Here is a 27644-nt window from a genome sequence, read left to right as displayed (position 1 = left end):
ATAAATTAAAATCGAACAGCAAACATTTAGGGGCGTTTATTCGAAATGTAAGAGTGCAGAGTGATTTACTACAAACATTGCGCCCTAGAAAACTATATCATTTGATTTTTTTGATTTTCCTGAAACTTAACTGGAGTCTAACAGGATGAGCAGATGCATCAAGGCTGACCAGCAGAGAGAAAATGACTTAGCTGTTGATGGAAATCAATGACAGCTGAGGGCATTTGAAAATTAAATTTCTAATGATGACCCTGACTGCCAGTGTCTAATTGGAGTCAAAGTCAGAGTGAATAGTAATAAGGACACCAACCTGTCTATTCACAGTTCCTTTGCCGTGTGAGCTCAGCTAGCAAACACATTTTTCAGGAATGGAGTATGTCTGTGCTGAAACTCAAACACTGAGCGTGCCTTCACATGAACGAGACAAAACATAATCAAAACACACATTGGGCAAGTGGGGAACAGGTGTGTTGGGGAAAGCCATTATGTGGGTTTTGATGGAAAAGCATGGACTGGATGCACAAGAGACCAAAATAAAAAAAAATATAAAACAAGAAAATCAAAGTTCACAAAGACAGAAGCCTTTGCGTGAAAAGATGCAAGAGAAAAAGAAAAGTAATCTATTACTATGCAAACCTGTGTGAAAACATATTCATCCTGCACAACCAGTGAGTTGGTGTCTACATGTCCAGGAAAGAGGTACAGTCTGTTGCCTTCTGTGCATCGTTGGGCTCTGCACTTCACATACTGGGCGCCTGGAGAGAGGCGAAAGGAAATCAATCAGAAGTAAATTACAACCATTTACACCATCAAAGTGTACTCTGTATGCACTGGAGCAGCTAGACATTATGCGTAATGCTACACATAGTTCACAGTTCTGAAACAACTTTAATCTAAGGTAACTAGAGAAATAATGTAGAAATCTGCCCTTTTGCATTTCAAATTAGCTGAGATTTAAGACTAATGCAGTATTTATATGAGACAAGAAGAGTTTGTATGCTAATTCAGAGACAGATTTTCTCACCACAGGATAAATATGAGAATCTTTTCCAATGCAGGAAACCCCTGTAATTGGTTTGACAGAATACACCATGCTTTTTAGAAGGGGGGAGTTGAGATTTGTCTATGAGACACAGGGGATAGATTAAAGAAGAAACATCCATCAACCCACTAAAACTCTCCGTTTTTGTCGGGAGACACCTATTCTGCTTTACTAGACTTCAGGGACCAATCTGAACAACAGAACTTTCCCATGACCTCGCTCTAAATGAAAAGCAAGGGGTCCTGTGGGTCTTCCTACAGCGGCGGAATGGAGTGCAACACTCACGGCCTTTCGCGATGCGCGTCTCGATGTGGACCACATCTGATTCTCTGTCCAGCCCCATTACCGCCCTTGAAAGAGTGTGAGGAGGAGAAGATAGATGGAGCAGACAGAAGTGGAGATGGGGAAGAAAAGGGAAAATGAGAATGAGATAAAAGATAGGGAGGTCAGGTTCAGTATCACAGCTGCAGATGGACATCCCTATTCTGTGAAACCCGTAGAAAGATGTCTTTATCTCCTGTAAATCAGTCAGTGTAGAATCTGCGCCACCAGCGGCAATTAATCTCAATGCACCAAAGCATCAGCACAGGACCCAAGAACAATAGGTATTCCGAGACATACAGTATCTACCATGGCAAATGTGTGTTGTTATGAAATTGTTGGTGGCTGCAACACCAATGTGAAAAATAACTATCTGACATAATGTGCATGAAGGAATGGTTTTCAAGAGCACATATAATGCAGTGTTTCGGGTGCCGCTATACCTGCTGCGCTGTTCTTATTTATCTAACGTCTCGCTGTTCATGCATGTGGAGAGGATGTCCTCCAACCAATGTCCTTTCTTTCACAGCTAAAAAACACTCTTGGGTTTGACACGTACCATGACAAACAGGGATACATGGGCTCACATCATTATTCACTGCCTTGTGCCCGAGCAGTCGAGATTACTAAATGACAGCGACAACAAAAACAGCATGTCATGTTTGTGCTATAGAAAAAGAAGAACAATATTTCTTCAGGTCTACGTGACATGGATATAATCAGTTTTGTGCTTGACTGCCATGGGGGAGATCTGTTTTAGACATAGGTCACTGGATCCTTCTGGCAGCATAGGGGTCATGAACACTATCATTATGCAAATTACAATCAATCACTATAGAAAAATAAGATGCACGTAATCATACCAGTAGAATCGTCCTGGCATCACATTGTCGTGAACAAGCTGCCATTTCCTCCCAAAGTCCATTGAACTGTACAGCTGCAAGATAGAATTGGGCACCATCTTCATCACACTTAAATGTTTGAGGAGGAAGATAATGTTAATGATCAGCACAGCTATCATCACATCCACAGCAGAATCACATAAATAAATAATACATAATAATAAATAAAATAAAAACAAAACAGGTTCCAGCATCATATATTATCTTCATTGTGGATTCACTCAGAAGCTACCTTGTTGTCATGACTGTAAGCCAGTATCCAGTTCTCCTGTGCAGGGTGGAAGAGCAGGCTCAGGATATTAAAGTTAATGGGATGCTTCTCAAAGCTTGCCCCTTCATCTGAACTGATGAGAACAGCGCTCTCTACCTCTGGGTCGCTAAGCATCATTATCTAAAGTACAGAGGGCCAGACAAAGTATAGGCATTAGAAGAGGGAGAGAGAGACAAAGATACTGTCATTTGGCAGCAATTTAAAAAAGAAATGTAATTTGATGTCAGGACAGTGCTTGTGAGAGATCAGACAGAGAGATAAAAGCAACAGGGAAATGCTGACCTTCTGTTTGTTGGTAGGGCAGACGTACAGGTAACTTAAAACTGTCCTTGAGCCCACTTTGTCGTTGAGTTTGGTGTAGGTGCTGCCATAATCAGAGGATCTGGACACAAACAAAAACAACATGTTGTATGTAGGATGAAAAAATCCATTAAAGACTTGACTGAGACAGATTTTGAAGCACCATACCAGTGGTTTGGCATTCTTTAGCCGATTAACTGCAAATCAGTTATCCTTCGCATGACTGCATCTCCAAAGCATACCTTGCGTTCTTAGATTGATTTTCTACCTCTCAGGCAGCCTTTTGCCTTTTGGAATGAAAAACAACTTGCAGAGATAGGGACTAGCTTCTTGCTAATGTGTTATTTTTGTTTGTGTTACTCTTATAAAGCACGTTGATGCAATCTTGCAAGAAATGTGCCATGCTAAAAAAGTGATTCATTATTCCACTAGTCATCTACTGTAGGTGTTGAAATTATACAAAGGACCAAATGGGAAAAAATAACATGGAAAAACACACTCACTAATGAAAGAGTCTCCTCTTTATTCAACCAACATCTTTCAACAGCACAGGGTGACTGTTGAATAAAAAGCAGAGCTTTTAAGTAGTCAGTTAGTGTTGTAGAGATATATTTTACAGAAATGTGCTGTACAAACATTCAATTAATAACTGTTGAAGAAAGCCTGCAGAGGTTTTGACCACAAGTGAGATGGAAAGTAACTAAAGCCTGCTTAGAAAGTAGCTGGATTTCTTAAGATAACGTCACAAACTAATTTACATAATATATAGATATAGATAGATATATACACAAGACTTTGAAAAATGTAAAAAAAAATAATAAATATATATATATAAAAAAATATATAGAATACATAGAACAAAATGAACAAGTGAAATACTTTAAGAAGCAGAAAACGATGATGTCAACTGGTGAAGGTGAAGCAGCAGTCAAAGCAAATTAATACATTTACTTAAAGATTGGGTTAGTCTGTCAAATGAAATTATTAACAATCAGTGGCAATAACACTGCAATAAATGTAGAAATGCACCAACAAAAGACAGAAAGTAGAAGATTTATGGATTTAACAATGCAGGTTTAAAAAAAAAAAAAAAAAATCTAAAATTTTATTAGAAAGGACATGCATACAACAGGCTTGTTAGACCTCACAATGAACAACACTAGTGTCAACATAACATCCCAAAACTCAGCAGGGACATTTATCATATTTTGTTTAATGGAGAGGAAAAACGATTATTAACGTATAGCGCACAGGCGCTAATCTGAAACTCCTCCTTACCACTGCATAAAATGAAATAATAAAAAAAAAAAAATGCATTTACAGAGTTGCAATCACAATTCTTTTGAAAATCAAAGAGAAAATATGGATATCAAGAGAAGCACATTGCAAGTTAGGTAGCTTTCTGCATTAAAATGGTTGACAAATTCATTAGGCTTTTCCTCTCAGCTATAATACCATTCAGCAAAATGTAGCTTTGACAAACACATTATGCAAACTAAATATTCACTTTACACGTGTCAACCAAGTCTTTGCAAGCTGGATTTCATGCTACGCTGACATGTAATGAAACTAGCCTGCAAGATAGGAAATCCATTTATGAAACCCAGGTATGCTTTGGAAAATGGTCAACAGTAATGTACGTATACAATAAATTCCAATTGCAGTAAATGGACTGAAACCTCCAACAAGAGCATAGCCCTTGAATACAACAACATTCTGAGTCATGAACGCATTGTTGTCTTATAATAGAAAAGCCATTATTCTCTTTTCATGCTGGTAGATGTTTGTACATTGAAGATGTTGAGGAAGTAATTTAAAGACATCCTTTCCAGAGCAGTGGTATAATCCTTTCATGCTGTTTTTTTATTTTTTATTATGAATTAGTGGCCTTTGGTTCTCTGTGTTTTTAACTGACTTAGATATTTAGTTTCATATTTTTGTATTCAGTTTTCTTTTCAGCAGAGCAAGTTTAAGTGCGGTATTTCTGTTACTATAGCGCAATAAATTAGCACACAAAGCTGACAAATACACATATATCCATGCATCCCATGACAAGGGTAGATGTGTTTGTCATCCCAATCTCCATATTTCTCCTCGCCACAAAAACAGCCAATCATGCTCTCAGTTCTACCTGAGTGCCTCCAAATGTAATTTCACTGCATAATTGGATAGATACCCTGTGTCTGCTATCATTGGTGTGCATTAATCTGAATCGTCCCATTTGGTGTTGAAATTGTTTACAAAGACTTACTCCTCAACACATTTGTATTTGTGCTTAAGTAGCCTACTCCTTTCAGTTGGCATGTTTGATTGAGGCTGTGAAAGAAAGCCTCTTAAATGATGTCATTACATCGTGAAGTTTCTGTAGCAGAAAGAGTAGCCATCTAAAAACACAAAGGGACTTGATGTGTGTTTAGCTTTTGCAAGTCACCCATTGATCTGCACATTGCATTCTGCCACCAACAGTGGCCCGGAGCTGTAGTCATAAATCATTTATTGTGTTATCACAGAAATCATTTACTCCCGTTTCTTTTCATAACATTCAGATCTCTGCTTTTCTAATACCTATACTAAGAGCCTTTGTGCACCCCCTGAGGTACACTGTAATTTAGTCGTGGTGCTAATGTTAAGCAGACACCTTGATGATGGAAGACCTCCTGTACACAATATGGGATTTCAAAACGTGTCAAGTCGGGTGTAAATCTTAGCGGCGCCTCTGGTGAAACCGATATTAATTTGAAACTCTATGCTTGGCAGACTGATGGTCTCTTTCACGTGTATATCAGATTGAAATGAGTTCTCTGCAGGCTATGGGAGAGGTGAGAAAGAAGCCATATCAGAGGGCTGAATTGGCCTCTGTGGTATAATCCTTAATGAATTCCATTCTTATTTATGATCTGACAGGGCACTGTAACTCACCTCTCAATACATACTGAATGAAATGACTACAGATATACAGTAGCAATTGCATGTCAATTGCTTCTGAAACAAAAGGTTACGGATGACAATCAATCAAAAAACTCCATCAGGAAGTTTCTAGGTCAGAGGAAAAGAGACACCAACAAAGAATCCTTCTGATAAGTCTTCCGGTTTACCTCTCAAAAATAGGCTTTCAAAAAGTTTCTTTGCTGATGATGGACATAAAATAGGTTGGGCATTTTTTTGTAAAGGTTGTTTTTCAGTTGTGTTATTTATGACACTGAAGGAAGCAAAGATGAGAATATTTCCTTCGGAACTACTTCAGATTGCTTTATTAAAACATACTTCATATTGGCTTCCAGTGTAACTTGATTGTTCATTTCCTAGCAAGTAAGAACACGATAAATCACACATGCACTATACTGCACTCTCTATGAATATATTATACTTATTGTTTTTTGGGCTGTGCTCTTGCATCTTTAAAAAAGAAACCTTGCAATGATGCCATAACCTTTCTATTTAGATGGAAAAGGAAAAATAGCAATGATTAAAAACAAACTTACCTCCAGAGTGAGCTCTCAGTAACAGCCCCCAGGTTGAAGTCATACAGCTTAGTCAAGATCAGGATCACCTGCAACATAACAGCAACAGACATGCTTAATTACATGCCAACGGCTGCACTAAAAAGCTTTTGCCTCACCAGCATACTTACCTGTCTACACCTAATGACGTGGAATGATTACAACATGTGTGCTACATCCCTTTACTAATAAATATCAGCGTCTTACAGTATGTTATCCCAATGACAAGTGATCCTCATGTTGTCAGGAGATGTCAGTCTCCTAGTGGCAGGATCTAAAGAAAATCCATGTGGGCTTTCAAGAATTGTGTCTGTAACTCATGTGGAATGATACCTACATAACAGCAAAATCTGAACACAATTGTTCAATGAACAATGAGAAGAAATGCAGTCAGTGGCTTCACCGCACAACCCTCTCTCCTTTCCTTTTTTCTTCTGTCTTGCTTTTTCCTTTAAAATAGTGAAGTAAGCTGCAAAAGCACCAACAGATGTTGATGTCAAATGTTACTGGAAGATGTTACGTCACTCATTTTACTTATTGGAAGATGTCCAGTTCCAGTTTTGGCTAAATGCTTTTGCGTGTTCTTTGAGGCCCATAAAAGCCTGCCAAGGCGCAGAGGGCAGAGTGAAATGGTGTGCAAACGAATTATTGTCACTCCAATGGCATTATAAATTACTTGCCATGGGGATGCTCATAGCTCAGGATAGAAAGGGGCGTTGGGGTAGAGAGTTTAGGGTAGGGCATGGAGGGAGGAAGAAGGAATGGTATATAATAACAATCAAGGAGCAGGGACATGGCATAATATGACGAATTAAAAAAAAAAGCTTGAAAGATAGGTCAAAAGCTCAATTACAGTGAGTTTAAACACATTAACCTTATGGGACCCACGGAACGAGTCATTAAACTGAGAGAAGCCACACAAGACTCGGAGGAACAAAAGACATGCCTCTAAGCCTGCTTTGGAAATGTTAAAAAGCCAATTGACCCACAATTTAGCCATCAAACGGCCACTGTGCATTGCTGGGACTATCTGCATTACAGGTTAATTAACCAATCACACAGAGAGATAAGCATTTGCATAACTAAATGCACCATGTCTGCAAGGTCCAACGCTGGAGTCTGAATCAATTTGGAGTACAGACTTAGTTAAGTGGCTGTGATGTTAGGCCTAATTGCCTGCTTTGAAAAATAGATACAAGAGAAAAACTCTGCCAAACTGTTGATTGTTTGAGTCTTTAGTTCTCTTTTGCTAACAACGACTGTGTGTCATGAGACATTATAAATACTACAAGGTAAATTGAATCTGGAATTGATTTTATCAATGTGTCAAACTAGAGGCAGTTCATCCCAACCAAAGGGATTCAAATATCCGGCACTGCAAATTGCAAATTAACTGAGTGAACAACGCATAAATGTTCACAGTTTTATGGGCTTCAATCACTTGCACCATCTTTCTTGCACATGGATCCAATTTAATCAAATGCTCACGAATTTAGTTGAGGATGTTAAACAGTGTCTAAAAATAGCCCCAAATGGCAAAATTGGATGACAAAAAGCCTCTCAGCAACAAATCTGCAATTGTCATTAGGAACTCCATCCTAAACGTGTTTGTGTGGTTGGCTCATTAACAAAAGCTGACCCTTTAAATTGGGTCAGTGACGATCTACCTCAGGGACCAACAGACTAGCCAGGCAGATGACTGTTTGGATGATTTGTCCCAAAGTGGATACATCAAGAGTACATCACTGGAGACACGTCTTCAACATTATTGATAGCTGTGCATCTGTGGCTCAGGTCAATAGGGAGTTACTATACATGAATAAAAAATTGAAGTAGCATTAAACGCATATTCTAAGAGTTTATGCTGCAGCCCTGCATTTATGTAAATACAGGGAACAAACACAAAATGGCTTCCAGAATTATTTTGAGCCTTCTAGGTAAATACAATTTTCCATGCGTATCATCGCTCACTTGCATACATGAAATTAAGTAAGGACCCTAGAAGGCCAAAAGCAGTGCATTTATTCATGTTTATGTTTTATTGATGTGAGCAAAGAGAGTTTTGCCCCAGGAAAGTCAACCAATCATTTTTCCGATTGGCCCTCCCCCTCCAAGGAGTTGGGTTTAGTCATCCTTTTATCCTAACATTCTATTCTTGTCACTTGCTTTCCCTTCTTTGCTTCCTTTTTTTCCTTTCTTTCCTTCTTGCTATTGTTGTTGTTATTCTTTCAGTCTTTCTGTCTTTGTTTCTTTTTCTTTATTCCTTTTAAAAACAGGCTCACCAGTTTTTTTTTGTTTTCTTTTTTCATGTAACCAGCATATTTCACGAGAAACCAGCACATGCAGTTTGGCCATGTAAAGGTATATTAACTCTTTCAGGTGGCTGAATAACCATGGCAACAAAGTGTTAGAGCCATTAAATCATTCTGATATAATGTATCGCCTTAATAATGCCTCATCCACTCACAGACCTCCACGCTACACTTCTACAAGCATACAGCGTATACATGTCTTGCACATTCATGCAAAAAAAGATATAAAATCGTTAGAAATTCCATATCCCTCTGTTTGTTTTTTAAAGAGAAATTCTCAATTTTTTTGAAAGTGCTTCACACCATGTTGGTGGGCAGAAGATTTTCTACACAGCTCACAATTTAGGTATGCATTTCTGTGTACTGTACTGCAATATAGCTATTAATAAAATGAAATAGACTTGCAGCACATCAGCACAGTTTTATTGTACTTTTTTAACCTCACGCTCCAAATGGAACCTGTTGCCCCCAGTAAAGCATCATTAACACGCCACCCCTCAAAAACTATTTCTGTTTAATTGGGTAGTCAAGGGAAAAAAGGGACCCTTTCTCTAAAAATCACACCTCCAGATTGTTGTTTCTTTCCTTTTCAGGAGTAACACACAACAGGAAGTAGGAGTAATCTTTAGAAGTGTAAGAAATACAGCCACTTTCATGTAGATCTGGCAATGTTTTTGAACCTAGCCGGAGGGGCCAAGTGAACGATCTAAATTAATTTCCAAGGGACCCCCAAAGTTGATATCAGTGAGTGATGTAAGGCTCTTTGTAATAACATGGCTAACAGCTCATGCATTGACATGTATATCTATATTTTATTTACCTTCAGCACCCAGTGAAAAGTGCACTGCTAAAATGATACAAATTTACATTCTCATGAATACACATAATGTTGTGTATATTGTACTGTAGGGTAAACACATCTATACACAGAGCCATCTCCCAGGAGTAACCCTTGTCTATTTACCTCCTCTGAGTCCAACCACAACATCAAAATGCCTGACAATTTGCTGAAATATATCAACACTAATTAAATCATGTCTTAAATAGCTTTCATAAGATGGCTTTTACCCAAATATGCCATCTTTCTCCGACAGCTGTCTGGGGGTCAGTTTTTGTGACCTCATCAAATTTGATAAACAAAGTAAAGGTGGGTTTTGAATCTGTCAAAAGATTGAATTAAAACATAATCTGACAAGCCTTGAGTGCAGACACTCTTTTTTTACCTGGGCTGTGTGTTGATGCACGTGTTCAGTAAGTGAATATTTTTCTGTTTTTCTATTTTCCAACTAGAGTCAGGCCATGAAGATGATAAAATACACAAACAAATTATATAATTTATAATAGTTATGACAATAATAACTTTACTTAACCAAAATCCTTCACTAAGACTAAAAACATCTTTTATATGAATAATTTGATCACAATAGCAGAATAGAAGTTACAAAACGTCTCATCGCTCTTATAGTGTAATTTCCGGATGCAACACGCAGCTGTTTTCAGTTAAAAAGGTCTAAAAACCCACTGTACACTACCTGCTCATCACCAAACGGCAGACAGACACAGTTAGCAGTTAACTTGCTAATCACCACAACACGACAGCTATTCACCACAACACGACAGCTATTCACCACAACACGACAGCTATTCACCACAACACGACAGCATTGGTGAGTGAAATGGAAAGGGTAGGTACGCATTAGGCACATAGTATATTTTGGGATATTTTACACCGTTATTTTTTATTTTATGTATTATTTATTTTGTACATTTGCAAAAATGACATGCCCCCATTTAATGCATTCCTTATGGGAGTATAAAGGCACGAGATCATCGGTTGGTACAGTGTACATAAACTGTGAGTTTGTGCTGCATTCTTCAGTTGGCTCATGTCTGAATGAATGTTCGAGTAAACTTGTCACTCCAAACATCCTTTCTCCACTCTCTGGTCCCTTACAGCTACAGCTATGGCAGCAAGTGACAGTTCCCTCTAGCATAGCTTAAGCTAAACAGTCTGACCAATAATCACTTATATAATTACAATTTGGCACATCTAAACAAAATCAACATTTACCATGAACAATCATTCCCCAGGGACCTTAGTTTATTTTAGCAAACTAGTTATATACAGATTAGAAAAATAAGAGCCCAAATCTGGAGGGAACTACACTAGCATTATGAATGACAGCCGTTATCGCTTACTAATTTAGCAAAGAGTAATACTAATTCAAACACAATAGACAGCCTTACTAGATTACTAAAACAAATGTGAAGGTGCTTCAGTGACATTTACCCACCTGAAAGAAGTAATTAAAACATTATCAATCTGTTGGCTTCAGTGGCAAGTTTACTAAAACATTCATTCAGACGTTGGGCCAACTGAAGAATGCAGCACAAACCAACAGTTTATATACACTGTACCAACGGACGATCTTGTGCCTTTATGCTCACATAAGGAATAAATTAAATTTTTGTAAATAAAAAAAGAACAAATACATCAAATAAAAAAATAACAGTGTGATTTGCTGTTGTGTTGTGCAATTTGCCGTCATGGTTTGCACTTCAGGGCCACCGTAGTTGACCACAATAGATAGATAGAATAAATTCCTAAAGAATAAAAAACTGTAAACCAAAAAAAAAGCAAATGGACTGTAGTAGGCCAGGTTGGGGTGATGCCAAGCTTTTACCAAATTTGTGTCACAGCATAGATTACCCCAAAATTGACTCTCCGTTATTCTTGTTTTGAATTAGAAGCATAAAAAGTGGTTTGGAAAAGGAAGCGGGGTGAAAAACGTAGTGGGAAGAGCCAAGTCTACGAACTAATGCAGATCCATGGGGGCACCCTAATGTATCCTGGCAATTATCAGAAACCAAAAGCTGGCATATCCATGTGAGAAGAGCAAGCTGGGACTCCATTGTTCACGTCACTACACTGCATTTCACTGGCCTGTTCATGCAGATGCTATCCTGAGGACACAAAAATAAAACCGGTTTCATTTGTTGTTAAGCTCATTACATTCTCAACTTCATTAAGAGAAGGAAGGAAGAAGCCAAGGGCAAGTAGAGTCATTTGAGCAATATGACAAACACTTCTTTTTTAAGTCAACTAGCTAATTAATCTCCTACACACGCTGACAACATCTTTGGTCTGTTTTGGACTATCACTTTTAATTTTAATTTCTTGTGATATGAAGGGAAAAGATTACCAGCCAAACACAAGAAAGAATATTGTTGTATGTCCTTTGTTGGGCCACAAACACACTTGAAAGTATAAAAAAGTAGTCTGTGTATCAAAATGAGCTCAAAACTTTCGTGTCAGAACTCATCCAAAACAAAAGACATAAAATGTAACTTCTTTTTCCCTCTCATAAAATTAAAGATGAATGTATTCATGCATCAATTATAAATTATCTGATGCAAACACCTGCAGAGAACAGAAATACAGTATTGGTTGCAAATTTGCATAAATTTGCTTGACAGCAACGAGGGATAAATCAAGATGCATTGCAAGTGGGTGGAGGGATAAAAACACAACATCTTGATTGTGGCTCTGTGAGGACGTCTCTAAAGTAGAGCACTTAGCAGAAAAGACAGGAGTCTTTTAAGAGGAATGGTGCGGTGGAAGGGAGGCCTTACTCTGTCCTCATCTTATCTGTGGACCAAATTGATTGTACTTTAAGGGTGAAAACATACTCTGGGGATGCTGCTTTCATCAAGTAAACCCCCAGCAAAAGCTCCCTGGTGCATTAGTCTGCTGTCTGTATGTTTGCTTATCCTCCTGACTTCTGAGCTCTGGTCATATAGACCTAATGCAGGTTGCTGCAATCAATTCAGTCCATTATGGTGGGGAATTAATGAAATGGGCTGAAGGGAAAAGGGTTTCACTTTGAACACAGCCCTATTGTGAGGAGAGTTTGTACTAACAACAATACACAATAAACTGTGCTGTTAGTGAAATAAAAGATTGTGATTGGTCTGCTTCATTTCCTTAACCCCTTAACGCCGACTGTCGCTAATTTGCATCAAACCCCTTCCATTCCGACTGCAGGCGAGATAGCGTGTGTATTCCCCCCAATGCTGGTTTGTTTACATGCGATACATACCTAGGAACCTTTTGCATGCACTGGTTTCTCGTAGGACCGGTCGGAGTGGGAGATACATCCGGTTCACGGAAGCAAAATTAACCCTAACCCTACCCCTACACCTAATCCTACCCCTAAACCTAACCCTACCCCTAACCCTAATGAAACTACTGTCAATGTTAGGGAGTAGGAGAGTGTTTTCTTTCTTGCCGTTGTCAAGATCCATGTATTTGTCATTTACAGTTTAGAAGTTCTAACAACTTTGTGACATGAATGAAATCTACTATGTGTTTTATTAATTTTACCATTTTGTAAAGAATTTTACCATAATGCCTGTTGTCGCTAATTTGCATCATACCTAAATTTATATCTATTCCATATGCTATAGACAAATTAACAATCTCAACTTAATTTAGCATCAGCTTGGAGCCAGAAACACACATAATATTTTGTTTATATAATTGTGAATAAATTCAGGCGTCAAGGGGTTTAAAGAAGCTTGAACTATGTTTAATGGACTAGATATAGAAATGGCACTCTGTTTCTTATTTTTTCCTTTGTGTTTGGATGTTGACGTTACAGCACAATGCACTGTGGTTTGCAGAGATGGTGAAAAAAAGAGAGTGCAGCATTCAAGGACAATTCTGATGGAAAATTTAAAAGTCATTTAAATGTTTTGACCCATTTCACAAAGGTTTAAGCACATCCCAATGCAATTTAAAATTAATTTGATGCATTGTAAGTGGTGTGGAGAGCCAAAAATACAACATTAGCATTTTACTCTAAAGTTTTTTTTTGTTCTGTGCCACTCTTGTTTGCTCATATTTATTGTTCAGAGGTTGTAGCATGAATACATTTACTTATTTTTGTCTGTAATCCTGTGTTATTCATTAAGCTATGGACTACAACAGAGAAATGTACCACGTAAAATATAATAATATAACATCTATGGAAAATGAACTGATTTGTGATCAATTTGAACAGTTTGCATTTTGGAGAACTTTGAGCAATGTAACACCATTCAGACATTTCTTCCAGTCTATTATATTCCTTCACAACTTTTGGCTCCTAATGGCTTGGCTTCTGCCCACGGGGGTCTGAGCTGGAGCCAAAGGCGGCAGTGGGTCCAAATTGAGATTTTGGAAAAGACAAGCCCTCCACCTAAAACGACCCCTTTCACTGCCAAAAGTGCTGTGAGACTCAGCTCATGAGCTAAATATGTCCCACATATCCCTGTTTTTTCATCCCCTTGTCACTGATTTGCATTTTTCACAATGTGTAATGGTAGATACTGCCTGCTCTTTAAGGTTCAGATTTGAGTATCTATTTATCCTAGACATTAAGTTTATATACTACGCATTTGTTTTGCCAGTTACATTTAGAAGGAAACATAAATGCTGCCAGGATTTTACTCAGAGGGAACATCTTTCCCAGGCAACAAAGTACTATGTTCTTGGACTGAACTGAAGACATAAAAAGGTGGTTGAATTGGAGGTTGTCAGTGTTGCCACACTGGGTGGTTTTCCAGCCAATTGGGAAGGTAACATTTGTTTTGGGCATCTTGTAGTAATTTGGACTACTTTTTGTACAATTTGGTTGGTCTCACTCTCCCCTGATAAAAAGTTGGAGATACAGTCCAGTGAATCGGCTCCTTCTCCTCACCAGGTATTATTATCCAGACTGACAGGGCAGTGATGACCTTTTACTTTTAATGTAATGTTATCTGAAAGAGTCAAAGTAGATACATTTTCATTACTTTAACCATGGTTTTGGGTTTGGCTTAAACAGAAGACCAACAGAACACTTTATTTTTCATCTTGTATTCGTATTCAATCACAAAACACAACAGAGTTCTGAGGGGCCAAAATGTAGTATATCATTATTATATTAGTAGTATATAAACATAATATCTAGGAGATAGGGGTTATAATGTGGGTCACACTAGGTTAATATTGGATGCCATTTAACCGAAATTGTGTATAATGAGCTGTTGATTTGTTTGCTTTTTTCTTAGTTTGTTTGGTCACAATAATATCGACATAAGCTACCTATTTTCTAACATATGCATTTCAGAGACTGGTTGATCCATACAGTATATGTCACACCTAGTTTTGATTTTTGTTGCATACCATGCTAACATCTGCAATAGGCCATCTACACTTTGTAATATGTTTCCAGCCAGGGACATTGTTTGGGAAAAGAAAGGCAACAGAAGTACAACCAAATACAACATCATATATGATGAAATTTCAATTTCAATCACCTCCGTGAGGAAAATTTAGCCATTTACTGTAAAGAAATAGAAAGAGCACAGAGCAAAGAAAGAAAGAAATGAGTGGGAATATAATCAAAGTCATTTAAACATGGTGAAGAGCACTATTTAACTATCAGAGCTTGACAAGTAGAAAAGCACAGAATACAATTAGATGTTATTTCAAATTCAATGCTTAGTTGTTTAAATAATTTATAGTCTAATGAAATTCTTATTATCGTCAATTCACATCCGCTCCAATACAATCCATAACTCATGTAAATGATGTGTAGTTTCTGTCAAGTATCCTCTGCTGATGAATATTTTGTCATAATTTCTGAATTACTGCCATCATTTTGTCCATATTATTTTGTCAATTTATATAGCTCCTGATTTTAACTATAACTCAATACCCAATACCGTTTTCTAAATGTGTCCTTTTGTTTTTGGAAGTTTTCCATCATCTCCATTGTGTATGTGTGTGTGTGTGTGTGTGTGTGTGTGTGTGTGTGTGTTTTGTGTGTGTGTGTGTGTGTGTGTGTGTGTGTGTGTGTGTGTGTGTGTGTGTGTGTGTGTGTGTGTGTGTGTGTGTGTGTGTGTGTGTGTGTGTGTGTGTGTGGTGCGTTAGCTTGGGTCCATTCTATTCCACTAGAGAGGAAGAGGCATTTCCTCCTGAAACTAATACATTCCTGTCACTTTAAACTGCCAAGTCAAACAATTATTTAAGCTGACTGCCACCTGAGCAATCCCTGTCATCTTTAAACATGATAGTAACTGCTGTTTTGCTTCAGGCAGAATGCTGCTTCAAGCCCTGTGAGTCTCAAGGCATACGTAATGTAAACAAACTGGTGTTCTCGCTTTGCCCGACCTTTCTCCACTGCGGCGCTGCTGCGGAGGGTCTGGCTAGTCCACACAGCATTCCAGGATGGGAGAACAACGTGCTCTAGTTTATTGGCATTTCTTTAAACCAATCACAATCGTCTTGGGCGGTGCTAAGCACCAGGAAAAGCCACAGTGCTGCTGCAAAATAGCCTTGGAAGGAACTTGTTTTGGTGGAACGTGTACATTCATGCAATAGAAAACTCAGATTGGATAGATATAGTGTTGACAAACTGACCGAAGAGCCGGTTAATTAACCCGACTCGTGTCACTGAGCCGGGAGAATCGAGTACCATACGTCAATGAACCGACTCACTCCGGTTTTTTTCTTTTACTTCATTCGTGCCGTTGGCATTATATATATATATGTCAATGGTTGGCCGTTGTGTAGCTGGTATTCTTCTGCTACTGTGTGTGTTGTAATCTAGCTCATTAGCGCCTCCACTGGAGTGGAGTGGTGGTGCTAGAATCAATCAGGAAATGAGCTACTAATGCCTAGACCCGAACGAGACCAAATGTAACCGTGCAACCTGCCGGCCCGCTCGACTCTAATGTAACCGTGCAACCTGCCGGCCGCTCGACTCTAATGTAACCGTGCAACCGGCCGGCCGCTCGACTCTAATGTAATCAAGCGGTGTCTTGGTTCTCGGCAAGTTTGAGTTATTAACTGAGCCTTGTTTCTGGTGCATCTTAGAGGATTGTGTTCACGGCAATTCACACATTATCGATGGGGAAGTACAGTACATCACATACAAATACACGTCATGTTATCTTGGTAGTTATTTTAAGTTAAATGTTAGAGAAGTGAATGTTGCTACGTGGTAGCTAGGTTAGGCTGTCACAAGGAGAACGCGCACCAGGCTACTGAACGAGACCGTAAGGACCGTAACCGAGGGTACTGCATGAGTCTATATTCAAACGGGTGTCTAGGTTCTCGGGCAAGTTTGACTTATCAATTGATAGCAGAAGCCTTTATTTCTTGTGCATCTTAGATGATTGTGTACATACAAATTCATAGATTACATTATTGATGGATATCACATACAAATGCACGTCATGTTATCTTACAGTTTTTCACGATCGCTATGACACTTTTTTCAATACTTTTAACAACTTTCCTAAACTCTTAACACAGTTAGCACAACATCCGTCTGTGTAGGCTATACAATTAACACATTTCTTGTTGCTTTGACACAAAATGCATACAGTTAACACAAATTTAAAGTGCTTAAATTTCTTTTACACAAAAGCTCCACCAAAACCAAAACAATGGATCTTTACTGCCAAATTTCCAAATGCTTTCACACTGTATGTCAGAACAGATAACATCATGTTCTAAACCTAACTTGAAGTCAAAGTCAGTGAACAGCTGTTCAAATTGTAAATTGAAACACAAATATATCGCCTGCATTTTATACATGGATTTATTGGAAACAGCTGATTGAAGTTATGCAAATACATAGATCAATCCCAGCTGATTCCCTTCTAGGAAACACACTCAGGTGTTGAGGTTCTTTCAATCACATGATCATATGGTAGTACAGTAAAAGAGGACCTATTTGAACAATATACTGTAGATGAACACAGAAAATAAGAAAAATGCCTTCACGAGGGAGAGGAAGAGGAGTACCAGGACAATTCTGTCTCTATCTCCTTTTTTTCATAAACCGTACATTCTATAAAGCTACTCTGACATGGGTCATTCATTTTTTCACTTTACAGTAAAAGAAAATATGCATGCATTTACTAAACCCAACTAAACAAAAATGCAGAGAGACTTCAAGAGAAACTGCAGTCCAAAACACAATCTATGATCAATACAATTATATACTATTGTCTGTTGTATAAGGGCAGACCTGACTGACACATTTAAAATGATGCAGTTTCTGTAATTCCATCTGATGTTAGTGTTTTTTTTTAGTGTTAGTGTTGTTAGTGTCATTGTGCAGTGATTGACTAAATATTCCTGTTGGGAGAGAACATGTGTTAGTGTTTTGGAAGAATTATTTGATTTTGAGACATGATTGCATTGTTTTGGTAGACATAGTGTATTGTGTAAGTGAATTATTGTATTTTGAAAATCAGTGTTGGAGTTTAGTTTACAAAGTGTGATTTTGAGCATGAAATTAACTGTTTTGCCAATCGTGTGTTGGAGGTGTGTTGGTGCGTTAAGAGTTTAGGAAAGTTGTTAAAAGTATTGAAAAAAGTGTCATAGCGATCGTGAAAAAATGTAGTAGTTATGTTAAGTTAAATGTTTGTTACGTGATAGGTAGGCTGTCACCAGGAGACTGTGCACCAGACTACTGAAGTAACCGTGCCTAATGCATGAGTCATGTAATCAAACGGGTGTCTAGGTTCTCGGCAAGTTTGAGTTATCAACCGATAGCAGAAGCCTTTATGTCTCGTGCATTTTAGAATTGTGTTCATGGAAATTCATATGCTATACTACCAAGGGGAAAGTATTAGGCCTATATCACATACAAATACACGTAATGTTATCTTGATAGATATGTAAAGTTAAATGCGATAAGGTGGAAGGTATACAGTTTATTATTAATTCAGCAACGGTATCGGATCGGTATCAGGTATCGACAGATACACAAAGCCCTGGCATCAGTATTGGTATCGGGATTGAAAAAGTTGGATCGGTGCATCCCTAGCTAGCTGTCTGGCTTTACCTTGCAGAGATCTGAGAAAAGGTTGACAATAGTCCTCATAAATTGACTGGAGTTTCAAATGCCAACACAAAGGAAGCCCAAGGCAACGGATCAATCCCGGAAGTGGACTATAGACTATCAAACTGGCAGAGGTGGAAAGTAACATTTACTCCCGTTACTGTATTGAGTAGTTTTGTTGTGTATTTAGTATTTTTCAAGTAGTTTTTAAAATTGGTAATTTAAAATGTACTTGATTAAGTTTTGAGTGAAGTATTGCATTTTGCTACATTACAAATCCCATCCGTTACTGAGTAAAAAATAAAACTTTGACTAACAAGAACCAAAAAGAAGAAAACAAAAATTGCGCCCAAAACCACTACAGTGACAAATGATCAGCATCTAGGCTGCGTACCAGGCGCCAAGTCTTTCTGTAGGAGATTGAGAACAAGATGGAGGTGGATCAGGCAAGCAACGACGGTTCAGAGACTGTTTCAGTAGAAATGCTAGCTGAAACATTGAATTCTGCTGCCCAAAATGACGAAAATCCTGTAAAGACTGTTTTTCATTTAAATTCAAGAGGGCCAATAGTTTCATCATGCAATGCCAGATGTGCCTGCCAAAGGTGACTGAACTGGTAGCATTCAATAACTCCACATCTAATGTGCGGAAGCATGTATTTGTGCATTAGTAATTCAAATGAAGATTTCATGACTAATAGCAAATTGCCAATTAGCAAAACATGTTTCATGGCATTGCTAATTTTTGTCTAGCACTAGCAACCCATAGGACAACGTATGTAGGACATTGGCTAAATTAATTCACATACATCTAATTAGCTCATACGGGCTACTTAGGTGTGTAATAGTTTTGGATTTATGACCCCTTGTCCTATTTTCGATACATGGGAGAGGTCCCCCCCGCCCCATTTTACAGATTTTTTTTAATGTAACTAAGTAACTTTTACTTAAAGTACATTTTATATGAACTTGTTATTAATTTTACTTGAGCAATTTTTCAGATAGGTAATTTCCCTTCAGTAATATTTCATCAAAGTATTACTTTGACTTGAGTACAATATTTTAGTACTTTTTCCACCTCTGCAAACTGGGGTCACTTGGTTGGCTTGATATTAGGAGTGATGAAACTAAAGAACAGAATAAATTTAGCAATGACCTTTAGAAACAAAAACTTATTTAATACATGTAAAGTGCCACAGTTTGTGTGAACTCTATCTCTGTGATAATTAATAAGGTCTTTCTCCCAATTTGAATTTTATAATTTTCCCAATCACAAAATGCATAAATTTGTTTTCAAAACCTAATCACAGCTATAGTATGTGTCTACCACACTGCGACAGTTATTAAAATAATTAATCACAGGCAAACCTGTCAGATATTATTCTGCACCCGCTTTGTCACTGTTGATTAAAATTTAAATATAAGTGTATGTGTGTATGTGCATGTGTTAAACAGGGAGAGAGAGACTGTGACTGATAGAGAAACAGATAGGAATCCAGCAACGACAGTGCACTTGAACATACAACTGGTGGCAGACCTTTATCTGCTGTTTAAAATGCACTTTGTGAGCCAAAACTACAGTCTAAGTGCTGAGGAAGTGCTGAGAGGCTCTGTTGATGTGCTGCATTATGGTTCCCAAGCACAAATGATTCATGGGGAAAAAAAAGTCACACATGCATGTCAGTTAAAAACTGGAATTTCACTAAATTATTACTATAGAGAGGGTAACACTTGTATCCTGTGCACCATAAAATAAAACTGAGGCAAAAAAAAAAACAACTATAGGAAATGCAGTATTTCTTTCTAAAATATTTAGAAATTGCCCATCCATGCTCCTGAGAAATTGTTTTTGCTATTGTGACCAGCAGTCTACCTCTAACATGGCACGCAGGATTGCTGCAGTTTCTATCAGCATCTTACAATCACATCAGTGGACAGTGCACCCCTAAAGGCTTGAGACAGGCTGGATTAATGAACAGACTTATGGTGCTGACACCCCGAGGGACAAGCAGGTGGAGGATGAAAATGGCTTGTAGAAAGAAAATTACCTTTGTTTTATTTTTTTTCATTGGCTACCACTTTAAAATCCATATTTAGTAAAAAATCTGAAACTTGACACCATGGTGTATTAACAATATATAGGATTGTCGCTTCCCGGCCCCGGCAAGTTGAAAAAGAAAACATGAACATGAAACATGAAAAAAACTTATTCAAAATCCAAATTTCAGGAACAGGAGTCTTCTTCTTCACCTAGAAAAAGAAAAAGGATATTGAAAAGAGCAAGAGACCAGCTTTTTGAAGCGTGAAGGCTACCATTGATCTCAACACTAGATGGGATGAATTCCCACACATTGGACCTTTAAATAAAATAAATTCCAAATGCTAAGGTGCTGCAGTATTTGGTAATAAAAAATGTATCATAGTAGGAAAACAGTCCGTACTGAAATGATAAAATGTGAACCACTTTTGATTTTCATCAATCGTAGTATGGCTCAGCTAGCAACCAGGGAGCCAGAGGACAATGAAAAGTGCATGTGTAAAAGGTATATATATATATATATATATATATATATATCAGCCCCTTTTGACTGAACTTAATGTGACTTTTATCTTATCAAAATGGATCTTACCCCAAACTATAACTGCAAAACCAGGAAAATGCAATTATGTGTGAAGAATATGAAAGAGAAATGTGGGAAATTATCAGAAAAACAAAACCACATTGAAAGTTTTCCCTTTATTGTATCCGAACATGCAGCATTTGATTGCACTTTCATCATCCTGTAACACCCACAAACTCTGGTCAAATGCCTCTGTGAATTGGGAACCCATTCCATTTGATTTTATGGATCAAGGAGTTTCTATGCAACCAGCTCCGGCATGTTAAATGGAATGGCTGTCTATCTAATGAACCGGTTTTAAACACAAGTGTCCCCCAGGGCCGTGCCATTTCCTCTTTTTTATTGTCTATTTATACCGATGAGATTATGTGCAACAATAACCGCTTCGTTCTGATCAAGCATGCGGACAACGCGGCCCAGGAGGCCTGTCTGATTCCCAGTCAAACGCAGCAGAAAAAGACGATGTTACAGAGCTGACAGAATGGTTTGACTCTCGCCACCTCATAAAACATTACAAAACAACAAGATCCACTCCTTAGCCAAGAAGAACAGCTGGCCTCATTGATGTTCAGCTCCCCCAGAGCAAGTTTCTAATAGCAGGCCAATGAAGATGACCAGACCCATATTCTGCTTTATTTACACCAACATACATTTCTGCAGCAGAAGCTCAAAGGGAGGGGGTGGGGGAGAGGGATGTCAATAAAGACGCTCATTAACTGTCTTCAGCTTCAACACAGTGTCCTAGTTTGGTCAGCTGTCTGTGAGGATCTTGCAAAAATGGTCAATCAGGAGTCTAAAATCATTTGGCTGCCAATAACTCCCTGATCACCAGCTGGCTTGCACACTAAGACTTTTGCCTTCAGGGGGGTAGGAGAGGGGGGGGGGGGGGGGCATCCCTTGAGTGTAGGATGTGCTGCAATGGCTGTTAAAAAGATTACCAACATAGCCATATCACAGCTTGAACACTCATGTGAGGCAAAAATACTGAAATATTGATTTTCCATCAAGGACATCCCCAGCCAAGTGTATTTATCAGTATATTTGTATTAGTTTAATTTCTATTTTTGCTCATATTTATGGCACACATGATTATAAATCGTGAATCTTTATATCTCCATCCCCATTCACATTCTGGGCAGATTTAAAAAGCGAAGAAGAAACATGCACAGTCAATCAATGCTACATGTAAGAAGCGTGAATTTAAAAGGGAATCTGTGCAGTATATGTATTACCATGGTTGAGTCCAATTAATTTTATCTCTCTCAAAGTCAGAGACCAGAGAGCTATAGAATCCAGGCTTTGATGTCTCAGACAATCACAGAAATCAAATAATAGTGGGAGGACTGATTTGTGGACAGATTTGAGGTTTTATACGATGAAATTCTTTATCAAATCTGAACTCTGAAGATCCCGCCCCTGGCACTTTCACCATCACCATCTACATCTTTCTCATTTTCACTCCCTATGGGAGTTTACATCTTGGCCAGATCACAGGCAAAGTCTTAAAATGAATATTTGATAGAGCTACACTAGACCACAGGAATGAAGTAATTTTCCTTCAAATGTCCCTTTTAGATTTGATTTATTATCAGTAATTTACATCTAATAAAGCCTGAGCTCTAACATCCAGTCATAAAATGCCATCAATTTAAACTCTGCACTTCCACTCGTACTTTTGGGACCATAGACAAGGGTTCAGACTGTATAAATCTCAAATGTTGACTGGCTGCAGTGACAAGCCCATCAGTGATGATGCAGTAAACAGTGTCCTGCAGTACAAAGGGCCATCGTTGGTGAAGACATCTCAAACCAACAACATATTTCATAATACAGCTCACAAATCAGATTGTATTAGGTGCATATGTGATTTATATCCAGAGACTGTCCACAGCAATGCATCATTAGGCCAAAGTCTGTGATGCCTCTAACGTTAAGACATAAATCACCAAAAAGAAAAATTACCACATAAGAAAATACAAACAAGTTTAAATTATATAAACTAACCAGTAAAAGATATATGCTTTTTTGGATAATGTATAAATAATATTCATAGTATTTTTGGGACAAATGTTTTGATGTATTCCCAAATTTTGTTGCTGCATCACACCCTTTTGCCTAGCAAACTGAGGTGATATGAATTACCTGCAGTAAAAAGGCAGAGTAGCTCCTTTCTTTTGTACAAGGCTGTTTGTACTTGTTAGATCTTTGTTCCTGATAAATGCTGGAGCTTGCAAACACGTTTGCTTGCTGTATATGTAAAGTAAGAGATACAATCTCCATGGCTTTGTCTTTGAGATGGTAAAATGTTGTGTGTGTGTGTGTGTGTGTGTGTGTGTGTGTGTGTGTGTGTGTGTGTGTGTGTGTGTGTGTGTGTGTGTGTGTGTGTGTGTGTGTGGGTGTTTGTGTGTTTGGGAGGGTGGGGTGGGTGATCTGGGTGGTTGCTGCAATGTCTTGTCATCCATTAAAGTTGTGCACATTCCCATCAACCGGTTTTGAGGTGCAAAGCTTGGCAACATTTCAACAACAAACATATTGTAATGCTGTATTCATCCAGGCAATTAGACACCTACCAACAAAATGAAAGTCAAATGTCAATGATAAACACATGGTTCATTTGCCAAAAGGTCAGACTGTGTCTCATCAGCGTCACATTAAGGGCCAGGTTGGACACACAATCCCTATTAATTGTAGCTGATGCACCTTCCTGAGAGCTATATTACTTGATTATTTCATAAATAATGTATGTGTTGTGATTGCTGCCAAAATACCTGCACTTTCCCATAGCTCAGTCTCACATAAATTTACCTGCGGGGTTAACTGTTAATTTAAAGTTCAGGTGAAAGTTGTTGAAATAAATTACTGTGCTCTGCTTTTTTTTGTTTGTTTTTTTTTTAAGCGAGAGGGAATCCTGCAAGTGGACAGTCATATCCATCAGGCGTCCACACAAACAGGCGCGCAAACCGCTTACAGTAACAACCTCTGTCTAGGCAATAGCAAAAGAAATGATCAGGAATGTAAAAAGATAAAATGCACTGCTCAATGCAAGACTATGTTAGACTGAAATAATGAGTTCGTAGGTAGGAATTCCCCTCGTGCGCGATGAAACAGCTGTGCGTAAAAATCTATGAAAATATGTTAAAAATGTGCATTTCAGAGAGAAAACATAATTGGCATTGCAGTGTGCGTGAAAATGACTTGCGCTCTAAAACCTTTAGGGAATTAAGTAGTAATGTTTTTGTAAAACTGAAACTCACGCTGCTGTTGTGTCCGGACCAGTGCACCATCGCCTGGTTGTGCGCCGAGTCTCCCGATAGAGCAAAAGTAGAAGTGTCTAGGTGCGGCTCACTCTGCCTCGGGTTAGACCCTCTGGCTTCCTCCCCAGTGCGCCGGTACTCGGGTCTCGAGTTGGAAACACCTTGGACACTCTCCACAAACCTCTCTCTTGACTGAGCATCTCCACTTATACTCCTTTCCACATGTTCGGTGTATGTTGTACCATAACTCCTTTTTACCCTATTTCTTGTGTCAGGAAATGTGTTTTCTAATATTATATTCGATGTAGGTCGCCTTTGGCTGTCCTCCGATATGTTGCCACACTTTTTACCAGATATTTTCAGACGATTGCGACAGTTTGGTGCCGTTTTGTTGCCGAACAGTGCCTCGTTTCCAAGTCCACTCTGTGTTTCATTCCCCACTTGCTTGCCATTGTTCTGGTTCAAAGCACCGGCTGCTTCCGATTTAAAAGCGCTTAAAACTTTTGAGCTATTGTCGACTTTGACCGTTGATTCTCGGGTTACACGTGCTTCCAGCAGCGTTACATCCACGCGATGAAATCTGTCGTTTGCTCTGGAAGAACTTATTTCCGCTTGAGCCAAAAACTTGGGGTGGAAGGGATACAAAAATACGAAAGCCAAAAGGGAAAAACTACAAAATGACCACAGTCCCATTGTGTTCCTCCAAACTGACAGTCTACCAGCGGGGAGAAAAAAGATGTGTCAACTTCTAAAACATTCAGGGTATCATCTTTACGAGCAAGAAGCCATTCATTCAGCAGACCCGCTCACATCCAGGAATTTGTCAAAGTGAGGGACCAGTTGGGGAGGCGCTGCGCATCAGGCAAACGCGCCGACGGAGAGTGACTGCAGGGACGATTTAAGATCATTGTTCATGAGGATGTTCGGAGTAAAATATGGCTTTAAAATTCTGAAATCATTTTCACGATTATATTTTCGTCTGGCATGGCAGTTTTTATTCAGAAACGTCTTTTAAGCTATTTATGTAAATCTATAAAAGTTATCCAAAACTTGATTGACTCGGAACGGTTGACAGCGAAAATAATTTGTGCTTTACAGAACAACGTCAACGGCAACATTTTTTACTCTGGAATGACAGGGGGAAAAAATCATTTACTTGCATCAATCAACCCTGGATTTTGCACGCGCGTGCGCATGTATGAGATTTTACATTTTGGGGAAATTTAGTTGGACTTTCTGATAAAGATCCAGACGTGACACTGTTATGGTTTCGAGTGGCAGGCTTATCCACTGTACTTGTATTTTCTTGACACTCTTAAGACTTTTTTTAATTAGGCCACTAATACAATGCACCTTAGGCCTTCTAACAGCCCAGGAAGCAGAAGGAGCTTTGAAGTCATACTATTATTTTTGCTGTCATCTTCATGACTTATGGTGCCACACAGGTAACACGCCTCCCACAACTCTTTTTTAATCTTGGTACCTTCACATTTTGTATTATTCATTCATTTTTACTGTGTACATCTGAAAAATTGTACTTTCTCCAAATCAATATACTATTTGAAAAGTATTAGTTTCAATTAGTGGAGCCAAATGAATCCTGAAAGGCAATTCCTATTTCCTGCTGACAGAGCTATCCGTCTGTTGTTCCAGAAATTGTATGTCAGTCTTGTTGAAAGAAAAAAAGCCTTAATTTCTTTTACTTTATTGATTTATGATGCCTGATGTTAAAGAGCTGAAACACGCGTTAGATACGTTTGCTTCAGCTGCCAGACAGCTGCCTGAGGAAAACAACCATCAAGAGAAAGATTTCCATCTTCAAGGACGATAAACACATCTTTGGATTACAAGAACAGGACAAAGAATATAACTACATATGTCCTTATAATGTGAAGGTGAATGTTACATTTTGAAATAAAGTGAGAGCAATTATTCCTTTCTGTCAAGGTTAAACTTGTCCAGGACCTGAGCGCAAACTTCCGCTCTCTGCCGCAAAATCATGCATCTGCTGAGCTTTAAAACATGCTGTGTGGGAGATAAGAAAATTCCGTTCTTGAATTTTGCACAGCGAGAACTAAGCGCACAACAATCCACTGGAAGGGCTGACATTGACATGAGTTCATTGCTGAGAACAGCACCTTCTGATCTTGCACACGTCCTCAGACAGTGCAGTGAAAACAGCAATCAGAAGGCTAGCCAGTACTGCCATCTTTCTCAGAGGGCTCACTTCTTGGTCACTGTTTTTTATTTTTTTGGCACAGCTGAACAATCAAATTGAGATTCATATAAGTGAGGGCTCTGGGCAGCAGGTGCTACTGTTGCAACTCTGCCGCACGCCAGACAGCTCACTCTCTCTACAGGCCATTCCCGCCAGAACGCCTCTGCAATGAGGGGGTAATTGAACTGATCACACTCTGTTTACCCATTATGCTGCTAAAATGAAGTGGGTTGTTCCCAAACACACCGTGACAGGCCGGGGAGGGAGGAGGAGCCTCTTCCATCAATGCCACGTCTTTTAATCTGTACTAACCTTGGGCCAGGAGAGCATTGTGCGGATTTTGGCGTGTTTGTGTCTCCGAGAGTGTGCATGTGTGTGTGTGTGTGTGAGAGAGAGAGAGAGAAAAATAGACGTTTATGTAAAGAAATATCTAGGGGGAAGAGTTTTAATGTGTCTGTGTGTGCGTGTCTATGCCCCACATCCTGCGTGTGCTTAAACTATGACAAGGAATATTGCATATCTTCCTGGGTTGAGAACATCTCAGATTCTGCATAAATCTGAACCAGAGTGAAAGAGAATAAGAGAAAAAGAGAGATGAGAGGGTGAGACTGAAAACTGTGTACATCGGTGTAGCTCATTCAATTGTATGTGCTCTCTTCCCCAGTGTAGATCATTAGCAAGATTATCAGATGTAATAATTTCATTCTGTTGGTGTATAACTCAGACAGTCCCTGCAAACGGCACCATCCTCTCTCCTGTTTCTACTGAAGACAGGGAGCAAACTCTAAAGCTTTCAGGACAAAATCCCATTTGTGCATCTGCTGTCTGTATCCCAAGCTTGTTAGTTCCAACACTTCAGTGATCCCGGTGGAGCGGACGCATAGGCAGTAGCAGGAACCATAATGGCCATCACCTAGACAGCTCACACTTGAATGCAGGAGATGAACAGCAATGTGCACTCCCCACTCAGCTATACACATGCCATTAAAAAAAGAAACTTTCTTTTATTGCAGATGGCAA

The 27644-nt window shown here is 38.8% G+C and overlaps 1 protein-coding gene across 1 annotated transcript in view; it reads right to left on the bottom strand.

Moving 5' to 3' along the window:
- The window catches only part of sorcs3b (sortilin related VPS10 domain containing receptor 3b), a 46222-nt gene extending 20962 nt beyond the window's left edge, over positions 1-25260 (bottom strand). Inside the window, exons 1-7 of the mRNA XM_028603745.1 lie at positions 24407-25260; positions 6319-6386; positions 2819-2918; positions 2498-2656; positions 2227-2300; positions 1328-1392; positions 637-755 (exon numbers count right to left, since the gene is read on the bottom strand). Of these exons, the coding sequence (XP_028459546.1) occupies positions 637-755; positions 1328-1392; positions 2227-2300; positions 2498-2656; positions 2819-2918; positions 6319-6386; positions 24407-25099 (1278 nt within the window). The 5' untranslated portion in view covers positions 25100-25260. The remainder of the gene's footprint in view (positions 1-636; positions 756-1327; positions 1393-2226; positions 2301-2497; positions 2657-2818; positions 2919-6318; positions 6387-24406) is intronic.
- Positions 25261-27644: the final 2384 nt, after the last annotated feature.

This window comes from Perca flavescens, chromosome 17, assembly GCF_004354835.1.
Source record: "Perca flavescens isolate YP-PL-M2 chromosome 17, PFLA_1.0, whole genome shotgun sequence".
Taxonomy (NCBI): Eukaryota; Metazoa; Chordata; class Actinopteri; order Perciformes; family Percidae; genus Perca; species Perca flavescens.
The sequence above is the reverse complement of the archived record's forward strand: the minus strand, read 5'-3'. Positions and strand labels throughout refer to the sequence as shown.